Genomic DNA, 27,360 nt, shown 5'->3' on the forward strand with positions numbered 1-27,360 from the left:
TTCTTCCCATCTGCCTATATTGTTATAACAAGAATTCCTTTTTGAACGTTTGCGTTTCCCCTTCCCCTGAAATAGATTTAAAAAGCTTGAATTTGCCGGGAGGGGAAACACTAAGTCCCCTACGCGACACTCTATTCAATGTCAAGTTCCACATGCATAATTCGTGTGTTTACAGTACCTTGTAACCTTCGAAATTTGACAGGGATGTTTTCTCAAGTAATGTTTGCTGGACCCGAATACGCCGCATAACAAGGGGCCGGGTGCGCATGAAAGACGATGAAACAGAACTCGCACTATGTCCACAGTGAAAGTGTTTTATCACTTTGGTGACACATGCCGTGTGTTTTTCCTCGCAACATTGTGTGTGCTCTTCCGTGCGTTAGCGACACTTGTCTCAGAAAACGAAAGCATTATGCGAGCAAAAAATGATCTCATTCTTTATTTTTTTTCCCTTGCGTGTCCCAATTTTTACACTTCGCAATGGATCAGATCACAATATCTCGAGTAAAATCTCGGTTGATGGATTTTTCTATCGGACGCCAAGGCCTTGTTAACTTAGGTGTTTTTTTTTTTGTTTTTTTTTTTTTGCTCCAATGCTGATCCGTTCACGTACGGCTGGAGACTGGCAAGAAAAACGAGAAGGAATGGCGCGCCCTTGACAACAGGATAAAATGAATTTAGGACATGTCATACTAAGGGATTGAACTGTCTCTGAAGACGCGCAAATGTCATTGCGATTCGTGTGAACCAAATGCGAATATATAGCTCTCAAATTAAGTGCGGAAGTGAGCTAGTTCTCCTTGAGAAAATATAGCTGACGTTAAATTTTGGTACTTTAACGGGAAAAATTTGGGATTTCAACTTGAGATTACTACAGTTGAACTGGATTTGTGGCTTTCACAAGACAACTGGTTGAGATTTTGCAAGGCGATTGCCGCCCCCCCGCCCCACACAGGTTTGTTTATGGTGTAGGTATATCGAGGACAGTCCTTTGTTCTTCTTTTGTTCGGACTTCGTACTTTTTCGAACAGCTCCCATTGGTTTTGTACATAATATCTAATCCAGGGCGTCCTCAATTGGTTGCCTGTCCCCATTTACCCTTTAAAAAAAACCATATGGGTGTCATCGATGTACATCATAAACATGCACACACCCACACATGTTTACGTTACATACCTAGTGTGGACATTCTTTTGTTTTCGTGTAACATGTAGTTAAGGAAAACCCTGTGAAAAAAAATCATTTTACTCACACTGTGAAAACTCTTTCAACCCAATTTTTTTTCTATGATTCCCTTTACATGTTTCTCTTTATTTTGCCACGGATAAACCTAACCCCAAATGCCTCTAAATATGTTACCCAGAGAGGGGGAAACTTAACATTGTGTGGACGTGGGCAAGTCCACACAACATCGCTGCTACCTGGTTTATGTGGACATCTTTTGTTCGGAAGTCCACACAGTGAATGTAATGCTTGTACACCCCCACAAACACTCACAAATCAATCATTCTCCTTTTCCGCACTGAGAAGGCCTTTAAGCATATTTCAAATTAATGCTTGCTGGAAACATTCCTCCGCAGTGATCAGTTGCTTTGGATTCTTGAAATTGTGAATAAAATCGACGCTACATGTACGCAGAGGTGGTGTTTTCTTTAGTGTTACAGACGGCGATTCTAAGTTTCCCCCAAGAATAAAGGCGATGCAAGGTCGAGTAAACATAGCCAAACTATTATTACAAGGGGACTATCAGATTATAGGACCATTAGATGATTAAATCTACTTTGCCCGTCCGGAGAATCTTCTTTTTTTTCCTGCTTAATAGTGACATTGGCGTCTTATTGTTAATTTGATAATCGGGGATTCTTTTACTAGTGGTTATACACTCACTCGCACAGTTTTATCTGTGGCCACTTGCCTTGACGTGAAATACCTTGAGAGGCTGATATCATCTTATACTTAATACCAAGCACTTGGTAAATTTTTAGATCGGATATTTGGGGACGTAATTTTCACTGATTTCAGGCTTCGAATGTTGAAGTAAGTATAGGTGACAGTTTTATTGCAGTCCACTCTGGGAACCAAAATGGTTTCTAAACGTTTCAATAAATGCGGTCTGTTATCCTCGTCAGGAGCCCAAGATAGTGTCTATAGGAAATTTAAGCATTTAATATGTCTGAGGACCCCTTTGGACATTTTCACATGCTCAGATATTTTGGAATAAAACTCCCCCAAAAAATCCTTGGGTGACAGCTAATGCAGTTTTCACGACTGGATTAACTATTTTCAGCTTCAATAATTTCCTCGGCGATGAAATCATGGCAGACTGACTGAAAGTCACCCACCCGTGATCGATGGCGCGCTGCAATGTACGGAAGGCAAGGAAGATAGCGGCATAAAATCTCCATACATTTACATATCTGGCCATTAGCTTAGCGAATGCAGACCTATACCTACGGGGTGTAATACAACCCTTGGAAGTGATCATGTATGGCGTAATGTTATGCACATGAAGCTGGGCACATGCGTGTATGGTTGAATGCACCCGTTCGACACTATTAGCTTCTGCTGCACCAATCTGCCGGTTAATTTTGAAAACAGTTGCTGACTTTAATATTTTATCACCGCTAAAACTGCCATGTTGCACCGCTTGTGCAGCGACCACGTGCCGGGTGTAGTTGGTCATATTTATTGACTGCACGGGGACGTATTGGTCGGCACCACAGTTAAGTGAACGCACTTTGTGTAAAATAAATAAATAATTAAATAAATAAATTTTACCTTTTTTGATATGTAACTTTATACAGATTTGCTCTTGTAGATATAACCACCAAACGTCACACAACCATCTTGTAATTTTAGAGAAATGAAACTGACCAGATACCATGAAAAGATCCAATTTGTAATCCCTACACATCACTACACGCAGACATGTTGTTTTCTATTGCTCCTCTTCCCTTTTCCTTTGTTTTTTACTCTTAATTTGTTGCAACTGACAGCTCTCATTGGTTTTGTACACGTTTTCTAAGCCAGGTCGTCCTCGATTTGGTAAATTCCTGTCCTCAATTCATCGATGATGTTGCACGTGTGTGCCCTCGATTTACTCCATAAACTCGAACAATCTGTACACGTCACTAGCTCTATATGGCGTACTATGACTAGCGTATGCTGTCCTGTCACTAGTGAACCGATACACGTCACTAGTTTTATGGCTTTCAAATCACTAACTTGATGCTGTCAACAGCGCTGTTGTTTACGAATCATTATGCTGTAAACGTCACTGATTTGGTATGCTCGTCACTGCTTTTGGTATACACGTCACTGTCTATGGTAAGCTTATGGCTCTATAGAACTTATTTTGTGGCATTAGTTTGGTAGGCAAACATGTCTAGCTCGTGCTCTAGTACTAGTAGTGTAGGCCCCTACACATTTTTGTCAACTTGGTGAGTATTTCACATTACATTGCACTAAAACCGCTATAGTGTGTGTTGTTAAAGTGTTAAAGATTTTGACTGCGAATTTGTTATTGAATTGCGTGACGTCTTCAAGGAACGACTGTTTAGCACAACTGCGGGCGATTGGATTAGCTTAATTAGATAATATTGAACGGTTCCGTGTAACGCTCCCGGTAACATTGGGGGAAAAAATGACTCACGTAATACAGGTTTAATTTTATGAGCAAGGAGAACAGGAGAATATGCAAATAGAATTAACACGATGGAAAGACATGATGGGTTATCGAACGGCTCTGCCTCACGAAACCGATGCTTTGTAATTAAATTATTTTTGTCTATAATGAATTTTTTTAAGACATTGAGCTTGGTGGAATTTACAATGCGGAGGTTGAGCACATTGCGGCTAGATTATTGAACGGTTCAGTGTGTAGAAAACCGTTAATAAAATAATGCTTGGACAAATGTTAACCCCCCCCCCCCCATTATGTTCTGCTTCGCAAGTGGGATATTCATTGCAGAATGTATCCCTATGTTTGACGGTTTTCTTTATTTTCCTGCATATATTACAATACCATAATTATTCATAATTTAAAGCCTGTACCGACGATGAAGAAACACGTGATCTTGGCAAAATGTGACAGGTCTGAAAGTACTTATTTATAGCACATATAGCCATTTTACAACTGACACCCTTTCGGCAATGAACACAGACTCCACGATATAAACATTAACAAAATCTTTCTTGGCAGTATTGGATACCAAGGAGTGACGGCTAGGGAGTAAAAATGAGGTTAAGGTTGGCCTATATGTTAGGATTTAGAGGCATTTCATTACTCTCCTTTTGCCCATGTGAGCACCATGCATTATAAATGAATTGTGGAATCACACAAGTATGGATTTCAAATGACAGACAGTATATAGGCCAAGTAATAAAACAAGCTCGATCGGAACTCGAAGCTGCGGGCCAATGAATGTGTGTTCACCTTATTTTGACCTTTGACCCCCATAGCTGTAGGTCACATGAAGAGGTCACCACAGACATTTGTTAATGTTTGATGAAGGCCAACATGTGGACGGCGCTATTTTTGTCATTTGAGCTTATTTGAGCTTCTTTTTGAGCTTATTTGAAATTGGACAGTATTTTGACCTTGACCCCATGATGACCTTTGACCGCAGTTTAGTCATGTGAAATGTTGGGGATGGGCTACTGGTACTTTCGACAATTTTGGTTCAAATCGGTCAAAATAATTATATAGGAGCAATAGAGAATGTGTATGTTTGTTACTTACTAACCAACTAACTAACCTGCGGACTAACGGAGAGACACTTGTTAGTTGTAGAGCTGCTATCTGCAGCTAAAATTTGACTTTAAAACAGTGAAACTTGCACCGGCTAACTAAGACTGCTTCGTGCAAGGGAACAATGGGAGTGATTGTCCAGTCGAATCTGACAAATGTCTGGTTATATCAGTCTCTTGGAAATATCGAGACGGATAATTTTTTATATAAATGGAGTTACAACGAATCTTCAGAGAGCTGTAGTCGAGTACATTTCCATGAGTACGAGTACGACTACTTTGCCATGAGTGCGCTTACGAGTACGGGTACTTTATCATGAGTACGATTACGATTAGGCCTACGGGTATTTTACCATGAGTACGAGAACGAGTACGAGTGCAAGGCATTTCCCCCTTGAGTACGGGTACGTTTCCACGAGTACGAGTGTGAGTACGAGTAGTTTGCCATGAGTACGAGCACATTTCATGTTCTCGAGGGATGTTTGCTGTCAAACTAGGCATTAGACAAATGCAAAATCCTTCAAACAGTAGAAAAAATTGATTCTTTTCCCTGCATGTACCTCTTCAAAAAATATATATTCCAGTACGAGTACTTTGTCGTGAGAACGAGTACGAGTACGGGTATTTCTTTCCTGCGAGTATGAGTACAAGTACATTCTCATGAGAACGAGTACGAGTACGGAAAAAATGTACTCGAGTACGAGTACGAATAGGCCTTCTATACAACACTGAATCTTTATAATGCAATCGTCTGCATGTCCTTTAACAATTTGCAAGCAAACCACGGAGGATTGATATTGGCCTAGTGTTGGAAATTCCCCGCGTAACATTGAGATTTCGCAAAGTGAAATTGCTCTCTCGATTGTTTTGGATGTATTTCCTTTACATTTTTATGAAATAATCACACGAATGAAATAAGAACTTATAAAAAAAATAACTTTCATTTTATGAACAGCAACCGTTAACATTTAGCACACGCATAATGTGCGTGCTGTGATTTATTTCGCTTTCAATGTCCTTGTGCCTTGGTCACGTGCTTTGTGATTATCAAAGCTCTCAAAATAATATACAACTTACTTATTTATTGCAATAAAAAAAAATAATAATAATGACCGCTTAAAGTTTATTGTATTACAAAAGAAGTATGCCAAATAAATTAAAATGACTCAGTGTGCCCTCTTACACGTCCGTTCCATTCAAAACAGTTTTGCAGTGGAAACAAGCAAATAGGCTACATATAATTTGTTTATAACATTTTTCAAACATTACATATCATTTGCCCTTCGACCACGCATTAAATTACATATAAATAATTTTAACAGCTGAGTATAATGAGTGATACATATGTATATAAATAAAGCATTCCTCTAAAATTAAATAAGTATGTTTTTAACACATTATTAATATTTTGAATAAAATAATTTATTTTGAATAACATTACAGATAATTAATATATAGTTAAATTCAAAACCATCACACCCCGTCACACTGTTGCGGAGGGTCAACAAACAGCGTGCAGATACAACGCAGGATGTGAAACCAACGCAAATCCCATAACGATAACAGCTTGGCAGTCTATGTACCCATCCGCTTAAGAATCGCATGTTCAAAATTGTTTGTCAAAATGTCAGATGACGAAACGCAATGTAGGCCTACCCGCCGTTCGTTTGATCATAATGATGTTACATGTTCTTCATAGTGTCTTCAACAATATCTAGTATTATTTCGATTCACTTTAAACATTCTGTGATAAATAATTAATATTTTATTTGCAATTGATGTTTTCCCATTCCAATTTGTTTTAGATTGAATTGGTAGACGACAATGACGAGCGTATACACAGACATGTTCTGTTCATGTATAGTGCCGTGCACTGAAATGCATGTACATGTATCTCATGACTATCTCATAATTCCAGTAATTATTATTATTACGGGAAATAGTACCTTAGTGGACATTCCCATAGGGTTGTGCACGATTTTTTTTCCCAACTTAATGACCCGTAACCCCATTTTTCCGTATCCTACTGCCACGAATTTTGGTATATTTATGTTTTGTGTACCACGTGCGAGCAATCTATATGTAGCCTATTTGTGACGGTAAATTTTTGCAACTAAATAGTTGTGACATCAATGTCTCCCTAATGTCCGGTGTCTCCCTAAGGTATAACTTATGAAGAACAAATGTCTCCTTAAGGGTACATTGACAGGAATTGCCCAAAACTCATGTAACACAAAGCAGTTTAATTCAGTTGAATAAAACGGTCAAGCTGAAAAGAAAAAACAATTATCATCATGGGGGACATGACGTTTAATCAGAGATGTATTATAGCCGATTTCAGTTGACAAGCGCTGTCCTCTCCATGGTATTAATTTGGACATCTAGGCCTAGATATGTAACTTATGCGTCAAAGCTTATAACATTACAAGTATCTAGCGCAATGGTTTGATCCGAAGTGCTTCGATGGGAAGTCCAAGGAGTATGGTAATGGGTAAAGGACGAAGTACCATCCTGAGTGCAAAGACCAATCCCAGCTAACACTGTGTACACACTCACTGATGAGGCCCCCTTCAATGGCGAAAGTACTGTATCAGCAATTTTACAAAGCAACTGCCCCATGACGGATTAGCTGAACAATAGCCGGCACATCGATGTCGCCATTGTAGGGGGCTCTGTCATATAGCGTGCTCGACATGGTCTATACTGAAATAAAATTTAAGGAGTACATAGAAAGAAAAAAACTTTAAGGAGTACTGACGATGAAAAAAAGAAGTACCATCCTGACTGTATACAGGGTGAGTCAGAATGATCTGAACCCAGGTTCACCATTTTTTGTTGCAAATATATAACTGAGTGTTTCGTATGAATGGTTATTACCTTGTCTTCAACATCAGTTTTGCGTTTTTCAAATTAGTGGCTGTGGTGAGGAGTTATGCCATATTCATTGAAGTGGCTCATTTTTCCAGTCTGCACACGGAATTGGTTTTGCCTTTTCTAAATGTGTCAATAACTTCAAGTGAGTCAGTCACCACACTGCTTCACATCAGTACGCGATTTCGATAAATTTGTTGAACCATGGAAACGTGGTCAGAGTGTTTTTTAGCATGTGTTCTTAACTTCTTTGCTAGCGCTTTTCTTCAAAATGGTACTTTAGATACACAAGAAACTTTTACCAAATATGTCCAAAATACCAGCCTATAACATATCTCATTTGCACTTGTTTTGATAATTGCTACATCTTTTTAATATTTTCTTTAATTTAGGTCCAGATCATTCGGACTCACCCTGTACTGAAATGAAATTTCACTGAAAGGTATAAAATAATTTGCCTCAAAGAAATATGTATATCCCTTATAATTTCCATGAACTCCAAAGTGTTTAAAAGGGGAAACAAGGAATTGAGACATGCCTAGAAGGTCAAGATTTCAAAACTCTTTGGTCGTCTAGATACCCGTCTACCCGCGCCATCTTGGGAAATGTATGCGCGCCTGTCGTGGTTCATTAATCACACGATCTCACCCCGACTGTCAAGCTAATAACCATTATCCTACCCGGCAACTGCGTCCATCGCTTGGCAGGTCCGCTGTTATCTCGAAAGATGATGAGTGGTCAGTGATGACATTTAATATATTATTTACATTGTGGTAGACTTCTCTCAAGTAAACTATTTTATGGCATGTTGGAAGCGCGGCATCATAGCACACCACGTGGTGTTCTGGCAAAATGTGACGGAACTGGGCACAGGTCGTAGTGGAGAAAAATGCCCCAAACTGATTGGGGAGGATTTTTCTTTTCCATTTTCAGATTTAATCACCTTTGTAATAATTGATATGTCCACGACACATGTTCAAGATACAGTATAAAATAAGTGGACTACAAGTGTTTTAAAGGAAAATAATTTGCATCTTTCATTTTTACGAATACAAAACAACATAACTTGAAAATTGCCTTTTTTCTCAGTATTTTACTTTTTGGACATGTCGATAAATGCAAACTTTAAACACCCATAACTTGTCAACGGAATTTCCGATTGAAGTGCAACAAACAGTACAGTACGGGGAACTTTATTCTCTTTCCTATATCCGCAAACCCTCATTTCGACCTCTGCCCAGTTCTGTCTCTTTTTGCCATGTGACCTACGTTTATACTTAGTGCTTTACGTTTGTTAGGTAGGCCTATTCCAATTCTGACAGATTCGGAAATATATATATAAATATACAACCAGGTCCAATGTTGGCTTTGTAGGTTTTACAAGACAGTCGGTTGTGTTGTTTGTTTGTTTGTTTTTTATGGAAATTTTACGATTCAAGAAAATAGTGTTTATGTCATAAAGAATGAATATGTACAGTTAATGCACTCAATTGTTAAACGTGTCATTTACAAAACCGACGCCCGTGCGTGGTTTAACTACAGTATGTACGTGAACAATCTGGCAGTATGCAACACGAAGGCAGATATTCACATTATTGTTTGCCTAAGACAAAATATCTGATTTCAAATTATAGCTTATATGATCATGGTAAACAAATTGTAATCTTTAAACTTAAAGCTCATGAGTTTAAAAATAAAAAATATCATATTTAAAATGTACAGATTCCTTACTTGTTTATCTCTTGTTCCGAGTTACTAGTTTTACTTTCAAGAATTACTACTAAAATCTAGTTTTACCAATAACATGACACCTTGCTATGGTAGTTACAACGGTATATCTGATTGACAACAAAGCGAAGAAACACTTTCATCTTTGCATTGATAATTTTGACAACATTTACGGCAATTTGTAATTGTCATACTGATTCTACGACTAGGGGTGAGACTGGCATGATTCGTCGTTCCCCAGAATGATGCGAGTGGGTCGGGGACAAGACGTCGCTCCCTACGGTCGCTTCGTCAGCTGACCACGCGTCACTAGACGCGTCGATGTGCACCATCGCGTAGGTTGTCCACGTGTTGATGTCCCGGTTGTAGTCGGCTTGGAAATCAGTAGTCGACTGCGCGTCGTCACTACACGAGGTCTGCGACTCGCTGTTGGCCTTGCTGTCCCGCAGTCTGGCCGACAAGCTATGGGCTGGTGACGGGAAGGACAAGGACCGCTGGTCCCAGCCTAGGATGTCGTGTCGCGGACTCGAGCACCAGGAGTCGCCGCAGCAACCGCCGCGGCGGGGACTCCCGTCGTCTCCGGAGACGCAGGCGTCTGAGTCATTCTGGGATGCCGGCCCGGAACAAGACTTACTCCCATGGGAGTGCGGGCAGAACTCGTTCCGGCACTTTTGGGGTGAGCTCGAAAAGGCACATTTGGTACCATTCAGGCCGTTACGGACTGCCACAAACTGCGACAGCGACTTGCAGGGACTGCACATGCGCGGCAAGACGACGCCATTTTCGCAGCTTTTGACGACACACGCGGCTTTCTTCACGATACGCTTACTTTTCTTAGTCTCCCTCTCGTTGACTTGTTTCGTTTGCTCGTCATCCAAGTACGTCGAGACCCGCTCGATTTGGTTCAGTACTCCCTTCAGCTCCCTGACCACAGTATTCAGCTCTGATATCACCTTTTCCAGGTCGGTAATGACCACTCCGATCTGCTGTTTGACGAGATGTTTACGGCGTTTGTTTTTCATCGCCATGGCTTCCCTCACACATCTGCAGAGCCCAACCTCCGTCAAAATATAACTGGATTTGCGATTTCACAATTCACCGAGCATCTCATGGTTCACGGCGCTCAAAATATGATTTCACTGCACACATCGGCACGTTTTTGATAGAGTGAAAATGGCAATAGAGTCCCACTGATTGAAGCTAGCTCCAAGATGGCGCTGGGTAATTCTAGTGTGGATTGCAAAACGAACAAACCGTAAAATGTCAGCGGTACATGCGGAAGTGAGCATACCGTGAAAATCCAACTGCAAACTGTGTTTCTCCTATCTAACGACACTGAATGTCCTGTCCGGTAAATGAAAAGCTTGCATCAAACAATTAAACAGGCGAATCGCAGCTGTGCACTAACATATATGAGAACAAAAAAAGGATGGCTGACGAAACGAGCGCCGTTCGGTGAAGAATGATTCTTTGGAGAGATATCGAGGGAAGAAGAGCCAGCTAGTCATGGGGGTGAACTTGCCGCTGGGCCTCGACGAGTATGGCTTTGCATAGATTAGACACCGGAGAAATCAGAGAGAAGCTAAAGGAGACGTTGATCCGAGATGAAGGAATCCTAGGAGATCAGCGAGTATTGATGACAACCTGGGAGATGTGTCAGAGGGGGATGTTTTGGCACGGTACGCAGACGGCTTGGCCGTCAAAAAACAACACGGTGTATAGTAGGCCCACGCATGGGACCGTAATAATGCACTCGGGTGATGATTAAAATGCACCTCTGAATTTATATATTTCTCTCCTCTCTAGCGTCGCTATCTGATTCCCGATATATGCACCTTTTAAAGAAATGCCTGGTTACACTTTTGGCGGCATGTTGTCAAAATAAAGCTTTGTTTTTCCTCTGTGAATTCAACACAATCTCCGGGCCATTAATAACACTCTAAACCATTCGTCCCGGCCGATGTGCAGTTGATAACTTGACAACTAAGTCATTACTTCTTCTCGGCGTAGTTATATTGAATGGCCACCTTTACACAGTCGAGAAAAAAGCACCGACGAGAAGATTAAAATGTTCCCTCCAATCCGTTGGAGAAAGTCTCCCTGTAGTGTCTTCCGCCTGCGCTGACATCCGTATCAGAACATCAGGGCATTATTGTACCGCGGGCATCTGGAGTGATCACCGAATTATAAACCCAGCTAACCTGCACGGATCCACCGCCAATGCGTCCGTCATCCGCTGAAAGCATGCCCGGACTACCTGCAATACGCAGGCGCACATAATCGATGATAATTGGTTCCCTTGAAGCTGTTGGGCGCATCCATTTTTTTCCCTTACTCCGCGGTAACTCAATTTGGTGTCGTCTGCCGTGCGTTGTTGATTGCTATCTGCTTCGATGTGGCCTCCAACCAGTCCGATTGGTATCAGACCTAAAAGAAAAAAAGAGCGGAAAGAGAAAAACTGTGTGAAATTATCGCGACGAATCAAACTTTTATTGAATTGTCCATCTTTTTGTGTTAAAAATCTAAGCTGAAGTTGGAACCGTCCACTCATTCAGCGACTATTGTACATTTTGAATTTTACACGTTCGCTGAAGTCCGTCTGGCAATGAAAGGTGGATAAATATTCTGACAACATCCTGAAACGAAAGATTATGAAAACGTTTAAGCAAGTCTCGTTTTTAAAGGTTTTTTTTTCAAAATGTTGCCCGTCGTAATAATCAAAACGCATTCTCATTGCAATTTACAAAACAAATGCAGCAATGCCATCACGTGTGCAGCTCTTCCGTAATGTTTTCAGTGAAACGTTTGGTGTCACTTTTGGCGCCATCCCTTCATCACATTTTCTTCATACAACTCCGGGCCGGGTGCGCCATTATCGTCGAAACGTCGAGTAGTTTGTAGCGTTTGTAATACCAAACCTTTTCAAAACAAAAATATCAAATACATCGACAACACATGACTTAAATTGCATACAAAACAAGATCTATAGCGCCGTAGAAGGGGGAACGCGCGGGAAAGAGAGAAAGACTGAGGAAGAAAAAAATGCCAAGAGGAAAGACAACACTTTTGGAATTCAAGACCTCACTCGAGGTAGCACGCGTCCGTGACCGCATGGGCACCGCGCGACACCCTACGCCGAGCGGGCACGGTCAAGCCCTAGTGGAGGGTCCTCAGTAAGTGACCGGAGAAATAGATCCCGTGCCGTAAATCTGGAAGGAAAAACCTACATCGACTGCCTTGATGTTCCTACATGCACTGTCATCAACCCAAGCCGGGTCTTAGCACTTTTTTCCCTCGTCTTCAGACCCATTACACTGATGAAACTTAAGAAATTGAAAGGAAGCATCTTATATATTGAGAACAAGCAAACTCACTTTGGATACGGAATGGGAGTCAGTTTGTGGTCGTGGGAATCAATAAAAGTCATTTTGGAAAAGACGCTATCGCACCTCAGCACGTCTGATTTTGATAAGAAGATAAATTCAAGCTGTCACTACCTATCAACCAAGGGCTTATACATATTTATTTTTGGTTTCTTCGATTTGTTGCAAGAGTCTGCTGTGAAAACAAATCTGAGCGAAAACTGATACGTCCGGGTATAGTGTACGTTCTTTTTTTCCCGTGCCTAGCGCCTTTGCGTTCCCGCAAATGTTCTATAATTTGCTTGATACTCGTATAAACAGCCAAATGATTGACCATAACGACAGTCACGGGTTGGCTCAAACGACACTTTACATCTGGTATAATGTGACAGTTTTTAAACCATTGAACTGGTTTGGTATCTATGTTTTCATAAAATAAGTTATAGATTTGCCATGCATTTAGTTTAAGGCCAAATACCAAGATATTCCTTGGTGAATATCTTTATGGTTTCACTACATTTAGTAGCCTCATCTTGTTGCAAACGGGAGTCAAAAGTCAAAACAATCAATTCATTTACGTCAGTACAATTTTCTCTGCAGTATTTCGAAGCGAATATGTTAAAATACTACACTGAGAAAATTACTTATTCCAAAGCAGGACATGCATTTCCGCCTTAATTCAATATTTTTTTTATGTTTACGAATAAAACATTGATTCAGTTGTTTATGTCTAATGCATCGGCATTTACCACGAATTACAATTCAGACAAATAAGATACAGGAGATTATACCTGGTCTACACTAACAAATTAACCATTATGGCGTGATTCAACCGAGGCACAAAACATCCTGACTTCAATCGCATTGCCGATAATTATTCCCCGGGCTTCGATCCAGCTGCATCTTCGGGCAGCATGGGAGCTTGGCAAGCAGCTCGGCAAGAAAGCCACCGGAATGCACTCGGACCAGAATTAATTTGTCTAATGGGCCACTGGGCCGACATCTTCTTCCGATGGATAGACACTTGCAGTGATTTCAGTCCGGATCTATGCGGAGGAATTAAGCACGAGACAATGTTTAACACAGGGTCCCCGGTGCCTCGCATGCGATCACCTTGCGAGATAAATCGACAGAGATGGGCCTTGAATGTCTATCATCAAACGGTCATGTAGGGGGACGCGCTGGTCAACGCACTTGATCCACCCGGGGCCGGGGAAAAAATTGACGCGCAAAGTGCACGCCACACGTGCCAACCCCATACGTCTTTGGTTTCAATTCTCGGCGGACCTTTACTCCGATCCTGTACAAATTTCAGAGCCCGCGTAATCAACATTTCTTCTCCCCGAAAGCAAGTGATCTGAACAACCAAACCGGGCAAGATATTGAAAGATCCCAGGCAAACCAGAGGGCCGGGCAAGTACAAGTAGGTTCGGCCCCCGAGGCAAACTCACGCCACTCGTGCAGGCACGAGAGCGGGGCCTGAGAGCTCGACTCATGAGCCTCCATACGTCCCAGTTGCTGGGCTCCGAGTGGCCTCGATTGAATCCGGAAATTGCCCTGCGTGCGTGCTTCTGGGTAAAATTCAAGTCTTTCTGACCTCGTTTCCTTCCGTCTGCGGAAGACGAGAAGTTGTTATCCTTTGTACAAAGGCCTCCTTAAGTCACCTTCGATTTGAGTCAGTTGAGGTTCGCCATAATTCAATTCAAGCCGCATTTTATCTTTAATACAAGGTCTTTATATCCTTAACCCATTTTACAAGATTGGCAAATTTCTTCTGTCAAACACATCTTCTGGCAGATATTGACTAGACGTATCCTAAACAACGTGCGCCATACCTCGATACTAGCCTGTGAACATCTGCAACCACTATTAATTTTTTTTTACTCAAAAATAGTTTTCACACTTTAGTCCTTCCCATATTTAATTCTCGAACTACTTTTTAAAAATTCTTACTCACGTTCAATATTTCCCACTCGATGATTATAGTGGAATGGCAACTGATATTTTTTTAAATATTAATAAATTCCTGACTTTAGAAACTTTGATTCTACTAAAACGGAACTCGTTGCATCAAGTACAAGAATAAAGAAGTCATAATTTGGAATAATTATTTTGAAGTTTGTTATTCGACACATCCAAACTAGCCACTGTTTTAACACAAGTGTTTGAATTGACATATACATGTACTGTATGAAGAAGATCTTGAAAAAGAACCCAACAAGTTATGTGGTGTTGACCAAGCATGGAGGTGTTGGACTTAGGAATACAACTTAATGAACCTATAACCGAATCATCCTTCCGATATAGGACTCTTCTGGGATCTCGGGTTTCCCGGTCCACCGCACCTCCTTCCCTGTCCATGGCCGAAGGTCAAACACCATCAAAGGGAGGAAATGAGGCACCCTTAAAGCCTTGGTTGCCGAGTTTAGCTAAATGAGCCCCGTACCTTTACGAAGATGCTGGACTCCGCTGATGGTCCCAACTGTTGAGCAAGGCTATGCCGCTAAGTTCATGTTGGTATTTTACGACAGTAAATTAAATCTCTTAAAGTTAATGTCTAGGCCGCGTGCGTTGAAGGCACAAAAAAGGCACAAAGGGGAATCGAGCCCGTGCCCCGTGATCGGCGGATAACGAACCTAACCACTCGGCTATCTGGCTACCCTTGTAATTCTCTTTTTACCAATGTGTCTTAATAGACGGAAACACTTGGAGGATTGTTAGCTCCAACTGAATTACATCCATGCATGTCCGAAATGGAGACTGCATTTTGAGGAATGGGCCCATGCGATTGATTGGTCTGGACAATTCATTGCCATGTTTTAAACAGCCGTAACGGTACGCAACAATTATCACTATATACAGGGTGCCCCCCCCCCAAAAAAAAAAAACGGAACGGAACGGCATACTTCCGCTACCTTGAGACTCAAACCACCTGTACCAATTGATGGAGAATCCTTTTAGAAGAAATATGATACCAATATCTCCCGATTCGGTCTAGTAGTTTTTGCTGCAAAGCCTATTAGTGGGAATTATTACATAACAATCAGTACCTCTATCCACTTAAGTCAAATTCGCGGGCGCGGTTTGGTATCATGTTTCTTTTAACAGAATTCTCCATGCATTGGTACAGGTTGTTTAAGTTTCAGTGTAGCGGAAGTGCGCTGTTCCGTTGTGGGTTTTTTTTTGGGGGGGGGGGGGGGGAGGGACCGCCCTGTATAGGTATAGCCCACTACGAGACGTTTCCCACGACTACGCGTGTAAGGACCCCGTAAACAAGGTTACTATGCAAATTATCTATCAGCTTGGCGGTGGTAAAATCAACCCACGTTTAATTTCACTTTACATCCAGCAAGCACGGAAAAGGTTGCCCATCCCGAAGCAACACCTCCTTGGTTTTGTTCAGCTGCTTCTTCGGCTCAATATGTAGATCAGACACCCCCTTCTCTCTTTCTCATCTCTCTCCTTTTTTCTTTTTTTTTGTTGGCTACAATTTTGAGCAATCGTCAATTCCCAGCCGTGCGTGCCGGGCCGAACAGTGTGCTTCCGCGAATCGATTCCGGGACCGATTCGATTTTTTTCTTCTTCTCGTCTTCTTCTCTCCGGCGATACGGGTTTCTTAAATGGCGTCGTGGCATCGCGAGAACGGACATGGTGATCTAACGGCACAGTGAGGACACATCTCCATTCCCTCTATTGGTGTCTTGGGGAGTGTTTACTTTAGAGGGGGATTTTCTGGCGTTGTTTTGATGTCGAATAAAATGCTCGTCACTCTGGGCGACTTGTCCAAAGTGGCGCCACTTTTTCGTTGGTTTTGCATGTAATGGGTGATAGTCATGTTGCACATACACGCATCTCAACGGCACTGTAGAGTGGGGACCAGTCGGAACATTCTAAGTTGTTGTAATTGGATACGTGCATGCATGACACAGCACTTTGGTGCCCACAGCTCTTTAAGAAAAAAAGGTGTCCTCTAGATCTACAATTAACAAGACCAGGCAGCCACAGCGAAGCTGGTTCCAGATCTCTCTGTGTCAGCACATTAACTTGCGTCACAGTGGCCATTGACTGGAAGTCTTTTCATGCATGCGGTCTACACAATGGGCTAGATGGAGCCTTTCAATTGGCGTTAAGGGGTAATCCTATACGAGAAAACCTCCCAACTCTCCATCAGCCTACAAGTTTACAACCAAATCACAAGTGACAGTCAGTCAGTCAGTGAGTAAGGTACAAAGTTGGATCGAGGCCCGCCAACTGGGACCCAACGACGCAGCCCCATCGACATCCAGCCCCCACTCCCCGCCCCCTCCCCACTCACACACAATGGTGAGAACGCCGCTGCTGGCAGCAGCAAAATAATCCAACTCCTTTGATAACGGCAACTTACAGTCGCCATGTTGGATCACAGCGCAGTTAAGTGACCGAAAGGCTTTAAGCAAAGTTTTACTCCTCACTCTAAATCATTCCGAGTGTTCTTCAACTTTTTGCGTAAAGTTTGTAAAAAATGTTAACCGACTTAAGTTATGGGCTAAATATTCTGCCTAGGATGGTAGGATTTTATTACTATCAAAGCAACAATTCGAGTAATATCATTCCAATTTTCTGACACACTATGATCCGAAATGTTTAATCCATGTTTAAAAGCAGAGAGTATTTTTTTAAGCACAGATCATATTTTGCTTACCAAAATTAACGGATTGCTAGCCAACTTCTTACTCGCTGTACATACTTGATCGGTTCTCCGCTCAAATTTTCCTTTGCTCAGATATTTACGAATCAACTAATAGCTCAGCAGATCTATATTAAAGCCCAGGCGCTAAGAATCAATTGCGTCCATCCTTGCTGCAGAAATGCTTGTTAATTAATTTCACGTGGGTTACGCCTATCACCCTTGGGTCATTATTGATCCAAGAAGCGATCCCCCTCAGATATCCCAGGATGCAATTCGTCAACACCATGGCAACACCTAGATGTCGAACTGGGTCGTCATCAACACATATAAATCAACAAAAATGCACCAATACTACGACCCAGTTTCATTCAATCAAATGATTTTTCTTTACACGCGCTGATCACGCAAGGACGAACCCAGAACGTGCAAACAACAGTAGTGTTTTTCCTTTGCCAAGGTATAGTCCGTAACATGTATATCCAACAAAAGAGTTCTGGAAATCAACTAGAACACGCTCAAGGCCGGCTTTATTTAATAATTCCTGCTCTCGGAACTTATTGTTCCCGTCGACAATGAATCTCGGCCCATCGTGACGTAATTGTGGGCGCTATTAAATTACTTTCATATCAGTGGAAGCAGCCAGTGCAATTTACCTCTATAAAAACATTCTAGGCCGGGTACTGTGTGAGTTTCCTTGACATTATGTAGCACGACACGTAAAATCTACTCTTTAAAACTCGCCTGATGGGTTTCCTTTTATATTATTTGAATTGATAGAATTTCAAACCACTCAACGTCTTTACTCTCGGCGCTGATTTAAGTTACATTTACATTTTGAACTTGAGAGCAATGAAATGAGTTTAGTTCTATGGAATAAAGTCCTGGTGTCGCCTTCTAATATATCCTCTTGATATTGAGATATGAACCAGTACGGTCGGATTGCCTGAACCGACCTACTCCAAATGCAAACTGCCACTTTGCTGAGCGATTCACACTGCAAACCACATCCTTTATAAGGTGCAATCGATTTCAATAGCGAAGGCCCGTGTGCGAATACGGTTGCCCTGTGTGCAGACATTGCATTGGCCCGAATTACTCGGCAGATATTTTTTTGGAAATTGCTCTTCGATCTGAGAGCCATTTTGGCGCGCAGGAGGCCGTTTACCAAAAACAAAAAAAAAACAGGCCCGTGAATTCTAAAACTGGCCATTTGTGCCGCAAATGGTCGTCTCTCGAACCGTGCAATTGCATGCAGTCTGACAGAACGCCCCCATTACGATGTCACAAAGGCGCTCTCAAAACCACAGTTGCCCTATTTCGGCGATTTCTGATGCATCGCCTCAAGATTTGACTGTATGCGCCCGAGTGAGAAATTTCACAGGGAAGCAAGAATCCAATAGACCACCTGCCGTGCATACTGACATGGTTGGTTCAACATTGAAAAACTATTTTTGGTACTTACGGACGCGTAAAGGTGAGGTTTAAAAAAATGTCTGCAGCACGTACGGCTGGTGCTTTCGGGATTGAGCCCAGTGCAAGTGTAGCAGCTCGCTTTAAACGCCATACCTGCATACCGTGAGATATATGTTCAGGCCTAGGTTTATGTCTTGCAAATTTCTTTCATGCCTGAAAATCTCGGTTAATCACGGCCCGAGGGGAAAAACAAGCTGATAGAAAAGCGCGTTTGCTGCAGCGTGTATATATATGGATCTATTTCACGTCCTTAGGGCTACGCCGCTTGATTCAATACACGATATTTATGTGGATATTCTGTTCTCGGCACCTAGATCGGCGAATGTAATATCTCCCGCGTTTGTCAGCCGACATGCCTTTGAATTAACAGCAACGTGAGAAACACTCCAACGAATTTCACAGCTTGGGTGCTGACGTCATAGTCGGGTGCCTTGTAGCTTGTTTTTCATATGGTTGCGTTTTTCAACTTCCGATGGTGTAGTATTCAACGATGTGGCTTTGAGCTGATCTGCTTATCTACCGAAACTTGAACCTGATACAACAAGCTTCATGACTTGTATTCAATTTACCGCCCCCGAGGTTGGCCTAGCGCATCGCGCAGGATGCAGTCTGTACGTGTGGGCGTGTACAATATTTAAATTGAGTTCACTTGTCAGAGGTCAAAAGGTCTACGACGCGCAAGACTACATCCGATTCTGTAACTGCTATAGTGTTCAGACTATAATACTGATGAAAGTTATCGGCGGCTCAGCCCAACGAGGAAAAGTTGGCTAAACATGGGAAAACATTTGCTTAGCAATGACGTCATCAGTCAAAAAATGTCATGCGAGGTCAATCTGCTTTTAAATGGTTCCGATTTGAATTTTTTTTGAGCACATTATTTCTCTTAAAGCATATTAATCTGTCAACTACAAGGGCACGACAAGTTTCCGAATGCTCCGTGTGACGAAGACGCTATTTCATTTTTTTCCGGAGGGAGAGGAGGCTTGAAATCACGATAACAATACGGGATGAATCCACAAGAAAGCTCAAACGAAATTAACTTCCGTGCCGTCGACGTTTTCTTTGAAAATACTCGCGAGATTACAACTTTAATATTCAGGGAGTCAGGTTTCGTCTTGGGAAGCAGAAGAAATCAGGCCCGCAGCAAACAGCATTAGCATGGCGTGCTCTGATCGCCAAACCTCGTCATTCAATCTAGGCACAAGTGTTCCTCAAACCAGTTTCTACTCCTGCATGTCACTTGTACATTTATGCCGCGTGTCAATGCACCTGAAACGGCTCTGTTTGTGTTGGGCAAATCCCCTCATAATCCAACTGAGATCCGCCTTGTCTCGGAAGTGACGTCAGAATTTGATCATGGTTGATTCTTTTCTACGAACTGCCCACGCCCGAAGGATAAAAACAAGCTTGTCTTAAAAATACATATTCAGTATGAATTTCAGGTCCTCCAAAATATGAACCAGACAAGGTACGCAACTACGCCTAGCAGAGCTGGTCCAAGAACACACACAATTCTGCTCAATTGACTCAGAATGGCTATTTCCTGGAAAAAGAATGTATGCATGCATCAGTCTTAAAAATGGGCCAGATTTGGCTCATTCATTGGCATTAAGGGGTAATCCTATATGATAGCACTGCCCGGCTCACAAGTGACAGTGATGCTGACAGGTGACAGTGAGTAATCGAGTGAGTAAGTCAGACAGTCAGGTACAAATAAGACACAAGGCTGGCCCGCGGTGACTAGCAAAATTATTTAAGAACATAAGATTGGAGTTATCAAATTATTTAAGTGGTTAAATCAAACGTAGAGTCTCGCCAGTATCTTTAAGCAACTGAGCTCAATTCAATGCAATGTAACGGCTATCATGCGCTTTCTAGGCAGAGCCAGCTTCCTTGCATCATAATGCCTCACTCATGTCAACGCATAATGCACCGCTCCCCTCTCAAACTGTCTTTAGTTATGCGAAGTGGCAACTACATTGTTATCTGGTTCATCTCATCTCTCGACTTTCTATAAATATGTCTTGAGCGTGAGTCATCGCCATCAGCAGGACGGCGTGTCCTGACCGAATGCATGATGGGCAGACCACGGTACGAGAAGGCATCTATATAACCCGGTACACATAGGCGAACATTCTATCTACTGCAGCTATGATGCAGAATGAAGATGTAACTTAAGTGTTTGGAAAATTTGGACTTAAAAATTGCAAATCTTGGGTGTTATCTACATCTTGTGTTTGTACATCAATTCAAAATAGCATTTTATTTTAAAATATCATCATTAATATAAGAAGAAGACCGTATTCTTTTTTGGGGGGGGTCATTCAATAATATATTTTTAGAGCCAAGTTGACATTTTTGCCTTTACCTGTTACGTCTGAACTTCGTAATGTTCCATTCAAGTACCACCAAAAATGACTTCAAACTATTTTGATTTGTTAGAAAGTGGAAAAGAGTGTACCACAAATTTATAGAATGTCCCATTAATGAATTTTTTCTTTCGCATAAGTGCACAATACATTAAGAACAAGCATATTTAATAATTAAACATATATTCTTCTGCCTCTTTTATATATTGGCAGTTATAAGGTGTCACATTCATCAAACATTATATTTTTTGCAAGAATTTATTATATTTCAATTTTTTTTATAAGTTTAGCTGGCATTTCTTTAAGACCAATATGACTTTCAGTTCATGACATGATGCAAGTGAAGGCGTTTACAAACACACTATCCGCCGTGGACTAGTCTAGACTTCACAGTTCACGCATTTCCACAATGTCAACCGCACGCGATGATTTCAATAGCCCTCCCTATTTTAATAGCCTCGCTAACTGTAATTGCAAGAAACATCTGCCCACTTCACTTGTGACAACCCCCCACAGACGATTGTCTATAACCAATTTTAGTTTATTAGTTACCGGTTGTATCGATCGGAATTTATCCACCTGCTATATAACTGTTATACAGCCGAGCCTTAAAGCGCGTTGAATGTACTTTAGTCGCGAGAAATAATGCGCACGTCCGAATGGGTCGCTTTATATAAGTGAAAAAATTATAACTTAAGGCATGCAATCTATTACATGTCAGCTTATACACTGCCGTTAAAGCACGTGTACTTTAGCAAGCCCGGGGGCTCATATTCATATTTCATAGCTTGTGACTCAACAAGAGTTCTCACCTTATAAATTGATAAATATGATAATTAATGAGCCAGAAGGGACGAGACATTGTCGTGCCGTGCATGCATAAAAAAAAACTAGTATCTTTGCAGACGTGACGTGACGCGGTGTCATTTAGAAAGTCACGCGTTTACCGTGATTCATCAAGAGTGTGTACTGATGTGACGCGGGGCGGCCGGGCCGCTAGCACGTGCCTAAGTGTATAAAAAATATAATATTTTCAAGATTGTTAAAGAGAACGTCTTTTAAATGGTGTAGTATCCGACCGGGTATTCTTGTTCCCCAGTGGGCGCCTATTCGCTCAATAACATGTCAGCTTCAAAGTCATTCAACGGTGCCCCCCGCCAGGCGCAATGAATACTGTTCCACGGTTAACGATCGAAGACAAGTGATTATCTTTCTAATTGGTTTTTAATGTGGTTTTGGAGGAAAATTTTCGACTTTATTTCCCTGCCTATTTTTCCAGACGGTTTTTCAGCGTGATCCATTTATTGCCACATTTTAAATTTTATCATTTTTTTTTATATGTACGAGGTTGAAACATTTGATTAGGTCTTGCAAGGAAATATATATATATATATATATAGATATTTATCAATAATATATTCGCAAATAATTAGGACCAGTAAAGCATAAGCAAAAAGTCTCATTAGACAATCCTTTCTATAGGCCTACCGTTTCGTTTGACCTAACAAAATTGATCTCACTGAGAATTACGTCATTCGCATGTGTGTATTTTACATGTGTTCGCAAGGCTCCCATTAATGATATCGCTGGTTGAATATTAATATTGACATAGTCGTGAATGTCTAGTAACGGATACTGTATCTATCAACGTTAATTCAGGCCCTTCGACTCCCGTTGTTCACGAGACGCAAATAAGAGATAAACGACCTGACCGATGACGTCACCAGCCATGTATCAGTAGAGGGATTTCCAGTCATTAAAATGCGTGCTTGCACTGGTTCGGGACGCCGCGCCAATGGCAGCGAGATCGAGACAAACAGTATGGGATTTTCACTCGAAAGAGAAGATTGACGGAAAAATCCCGGCTCAACATTTCCCCCATAAACTGCTAAACTATGCGTGCGTAAATTTTAAACATTGTTGGCCTTGTGTGAAAATTTGACATTTCAATATTTTTGTAAAAAATGTGTATGTTTTACTTATTAAAAAAATATGCATTGCCGAAACGGTGGTGATAAACAGATGGGCAAAGTCGAAAATACGTGCGAAATATCAGTTTTTGGTTACTCGGTGATACTTTACCGTCTTTCTTATCGTGGCCCCGGACGAAGTATAGTCAGCTGATATTTTAATCAGCGTAAGGAAATTAATTGAGCAAGCATGCCAACTATTAGGGTATAATATACCCTCTCAAAACCATAGCAAGACTTGTTTGCTATTGATTATGCAAACGCTTAAATTTCTATTGCAATGTAGATTTTAAACTAAGACTCGTCTGTAGCACACACTGACAATTCACATTACAATCTGGCAGCATGGGACTGTCACTATACAGGCTACCAACGTGAATTATGCATAAGTTGTTCATGAATTATGCATGACCTGCTCGTGTCTGCGCAAACACCAGGTCACAACGTACGTAACTGAATTAACTCGGCACACTGCACAACCAAAATATGACACTGACATATACAGTGGCGTCGCCAAGGGGGGGCCAGGGGGGGCACGTGCCCCCCTGGAAAACCTAGTGCCCCCCCCCCCCCCCCGAGTGTCCCCCCCCCCCCCCATCAAATGCTGGTGCCCCCCTATCCTCTGCAAAATTCTGCGCGTTGTTAAAATCATTACCTCAAAAATAGCAATTTCTTGAGATATCTTCAGATCGAATTTAGCATTAAATGTGGCACCATTTTGCATCTAGCCCATCCTCCGTATGCGAAAATTTTCCAAAGGGGAGGGGGGCACCCCCTCCCCTTAGACCCCTCCCCCAGGACGGCGATCCGTATCCACCTAAGTGCCCCCCCCCCCATCAAATGCTGGTGCCCCCCCCCCCTGTGCCCCCCCCCCCCCCCCCAGACTGAAAAGTCTGGTGACGCCACTGGACATATAGAACTATAGACCGAGACGAGTCTGGGACGGGACAATTTGCAATGGCAGCCTTTATCAAATTTGGCGGCATCAGAAACCAATAACGATAGCACAGTAGAGCATGGTCCTTGACATAGATACATTTGTTATCGAGGTTAATGTCAGGCCATGTCTTTTTTTGTGATCTTGAGGTTTTGAATAGCGAGTGGTACACAAGAAAATGGGAAATGGGCTTCGCATCACCCCCTCCCCGTCCCCGCCGATGGACGCTGTAGGCTTTTCTTTACACCCTCTCTTAAACATTCCACACGTACGTCTGGTTAAATGACATTTCCAACGACACGAAAAAATATTGATATTATGCTGGTCAAAAAAAAAATCAAAGTTTCCTCTGAAGGAGAGAAAGTGACGTTGGTGGATAAAGGATTTCAAAAAGGGTTGCTGATTTGTGGCGAAGTCTTGCGGATGTCCAGCGCAGTGACTGGCCGAAGAGTGAACGTCATAAAGCAGACCAATAATGAACGGAGATTTTAAATACAGGGTGAGTCAAGAAAAGCGGAACCCAAACCCCAACAACTTTATTTCATATTAAAACAAATATGTAGCACCAAACACAATAATGACTGGAAAGCAAATTTCATAAGCTACTTTTAGATGAAAAATATTACTGATATTGCTCAATCCGTTCAAAGAATATCACCATTTAAACACAGTGACCCTAAAACCTCTTTCGTCCAAAAATGCGATTTCAAGAATCGTCACAAATTTCTTCAAGCATCACCAGCGTTAAAACCTCAGTTTAAAAGTAAAAAAAATTCAATAAAGTTTGAAGGCCCGTCTTAAAAAAAAATAGATGTTATAAATCATATTGTTTGCCTAACCAGGGCTGTTAATAAAGATATTGTGTACTAAAGTAATTGTTGACAGTTGTTGAAACAAGTATTCTGTGTCATTTTCTTTGTTGTTCCAAACAGTCAGAATACACACTAATCTGCTCTTCTTCTGTTTTGACAAAAGAGGTTTTAGTGTCATTGCGTTTACATGGTGATATTATTTGAACGGATTGAGCAATTTCAGTAATTTTTTCATCTAAAAGTAGCTTATGAAATTGGCTTTCCAGTTATTATTATGTTTGGTGTTACATATTTTTTGAAATATGAAATAATTTTTGGGGGTTTGGGTTAAGGTTCCCCTTTTTTTACTCACACCCTGTATTAAGCTATTTCGAGGAAGAAAATGAAAAGTTTTTTGTCAGTCACATAAATACTTAGTCTATAGGCCTAGGATTGGTCACACAGCCTGAAGGTCCGAGTGGTAACCACCCCCAAGTTATCTCCGCCCCTCCCCCAAGTAGAAAACTGCTCTTGTGTTTCCTCGTTCCTGCTGCGGCCCCAGCTTTAACAAAGAAGAGCCTCCTTTAAGAGGTAAAAGCTATAATAAGAAAGTACATTTTTTTTCAGACAACCATTTTCTTTGAATCCCAAATTCGAAAGCTCAAATTGTTCGCTTCATGTAACTCTTACCTGGCTCATATGCGTGAAAAAAATAATTAAAATACACCAACATTCGTTATTTTATTATCTGCCAAAATGTGAATCAGCACTCAGTATTACCAAATACGAAATTAAAGCCAGCTGTCATGTTTCTTTCCTACATTTATATCAATTCCTTGTTGTATGTTTTATGAAAGAGTGAAAGGTGATATCCCATATGGTACAGTCATTAAACAGTCGGCCTATAAAGGGGCCATGTTTAATATGCACAAATCGGAATTTATGAGTATAATAATGGCAAAAGCGGCACGCGTGCGATGAAACGGGTGAAATGGCCACACGCGTAATATGGGGTTCTTTATGACTGCTACAATTTTGTTGGATGGCTTGTCTTCATCAATACAGGCATGGAGCAAAATGTCAACGACTCTGCGTCTCAGTCGGTTCGTCCATTTTATATGTTTCTAAAGCAAATATTATTTGTTTTGTTATGACGAAAGGTCGTGCGGCGCGCGATCTAGACATTGAACCTTCGTCGCGTGCGTGTGTGTAGCCCCTGCTCATAAGTGTACGTGAAAACAGGATTTAATTCGCCTACCTTTCGCATGTTACGGCCTTCTCGTTCTAGTCCGTCCAAGGTTGATAAAATCAAACTGCTCCAATATCAAAAGCAGCGTGTATGAGACTCGGCTGCCACACGTACAGAGCCGTGTTCCGGGTGATGCCCAAGATCGGGAGTAATTTCATATAAAGGTTTAATTTGGAGACGAGTTGGCGCGCCGACCGAAAAGAAATCGATGGAGGAACGCGCGATGTTGGTGAGTCGTCTGCTTCCTCAAAATCACACCGTTGAACAGGCGGGTAAGGTTTCTCGCGGCTGCCGTGCTCGTTAGGACATTTTGGAACTACAGATGGCGCTATTCTATAGGAATGCCTCAGAGAGTTGGCCGCCAATTAAGTTCTTACAATTTGGCTCGGATATATTTTGATTAAAATGATTGGTTTGATTTTAAATGTTAACTGCAAGGGTGGATCCAACGTGGGTGATTTTTTGGTGGGGGTTAACCACCCGTAGCCAAGCTTCCGACAGACTAATTAACATATAATGCCAAAACCCAGCATCCCCTGCGCACTGTGCCAGATATTTTCGAGTTTTACCCCTGGAGTTGTACCCCGAAAATAGATAATGTTTTTTAATTGCTACTTTTCAAGAATTAAAATGTTAGCCCATTCATTTTTATTTATTTATTTAGTTATAGGTTTCCCGGCCAATTTTCGAATTTTTCTAATCATTTTCATTATCAGCCATTCAATTTCGTGTGAGTTTTGCACATGTGATCAAATTGGGGTTTCTTTTTCATTTTAGGGACATTCAATTTCATTTTTAGGTAGCCAACATTTTGCACTGAATGTTCGTTTTCGTTTTGGGACAGTCTAATTCGTTTTGGTGCATTCAAATCTTAATTGGTAGCATTCTTAATTAAGACTTCGCAACCTTTTGACGGTTGACGCATTCAAATTAGCGAACGTCTGTGCGCTTACAACGTATTACCATGCTTTTCGTTTCTTATTCGTTTATGGGCAATCACTTTCATCGTTTGGTCATTCAAATTGATAAGATTTTTTTATTGATATATTTTCCTATTTTTCTCCGAGGTTATTCCCCCCCCCCCCCAACAAAAAAATCTGGGTGACTCAAAAATTTACACTGATATGAGGGATACATGTACCAAATTAATGAAATGGAAAGGGCTAAGATAATTTCTTTTTCACTGTTG

At 41.5% G+C, this 27,360-nt stretch overlaps 1 protein-coding gene across 1 annotated transcript; it reads right to left on the bottom strand.

Annotated features, from left to right (window-relative positions):
• Positions 1–8,819: 8,819 nt before the first annotated feature.
• LOC119740284 lies at positions 8,820–26,421 on the bottom strand. Its single transcript, XM_038215548.1, has 2 exons — positions 26,181–26,421; positions 8,820–11,775 (listed from the first exon to the last, which is right to left on the bottom strand). Exon 2 carries the CDS (start codon positions 10,374–10,376, stop codon positions 9,537–9,539), a length of 840 nt encoding a protein of 279 aa, XP_038071476.1. The 5' UTR covers positions 10,377–11,775; positions 26,181–26,421; the 3' UTR covers positions 8,820–9,536.
• Between the last annotated feature and the right edge of the window lie 939 nt (positions 26,422–27,360).

Source organism: Patiria miniata, unplaced genomic scaffold (assembly GCF_015706575.1).
Source record: "Patiria miniata isolate m_02_andy unplaced genomic scaffold, ASM1570657v1 HiC_scaffold_5, whole genome shotgun sequence".
In the NCBI taxonomy this organism is placed as follows: domain Eukaryota; kingdom Metazoa; phylum Echinodermata; class Asteroidea; order Valvatida; family Asterinidae; genus Patiria; species Patiria miniata.

Coding starts and splice junctions, on each gene's coding strand:
- LOC119740284 (XM_038215548.1), bottom strand. CDS start 10,376: ATGGCGATGAAAAACAAACGCCGTAAACATCTCGTCAAACAGCAGATC.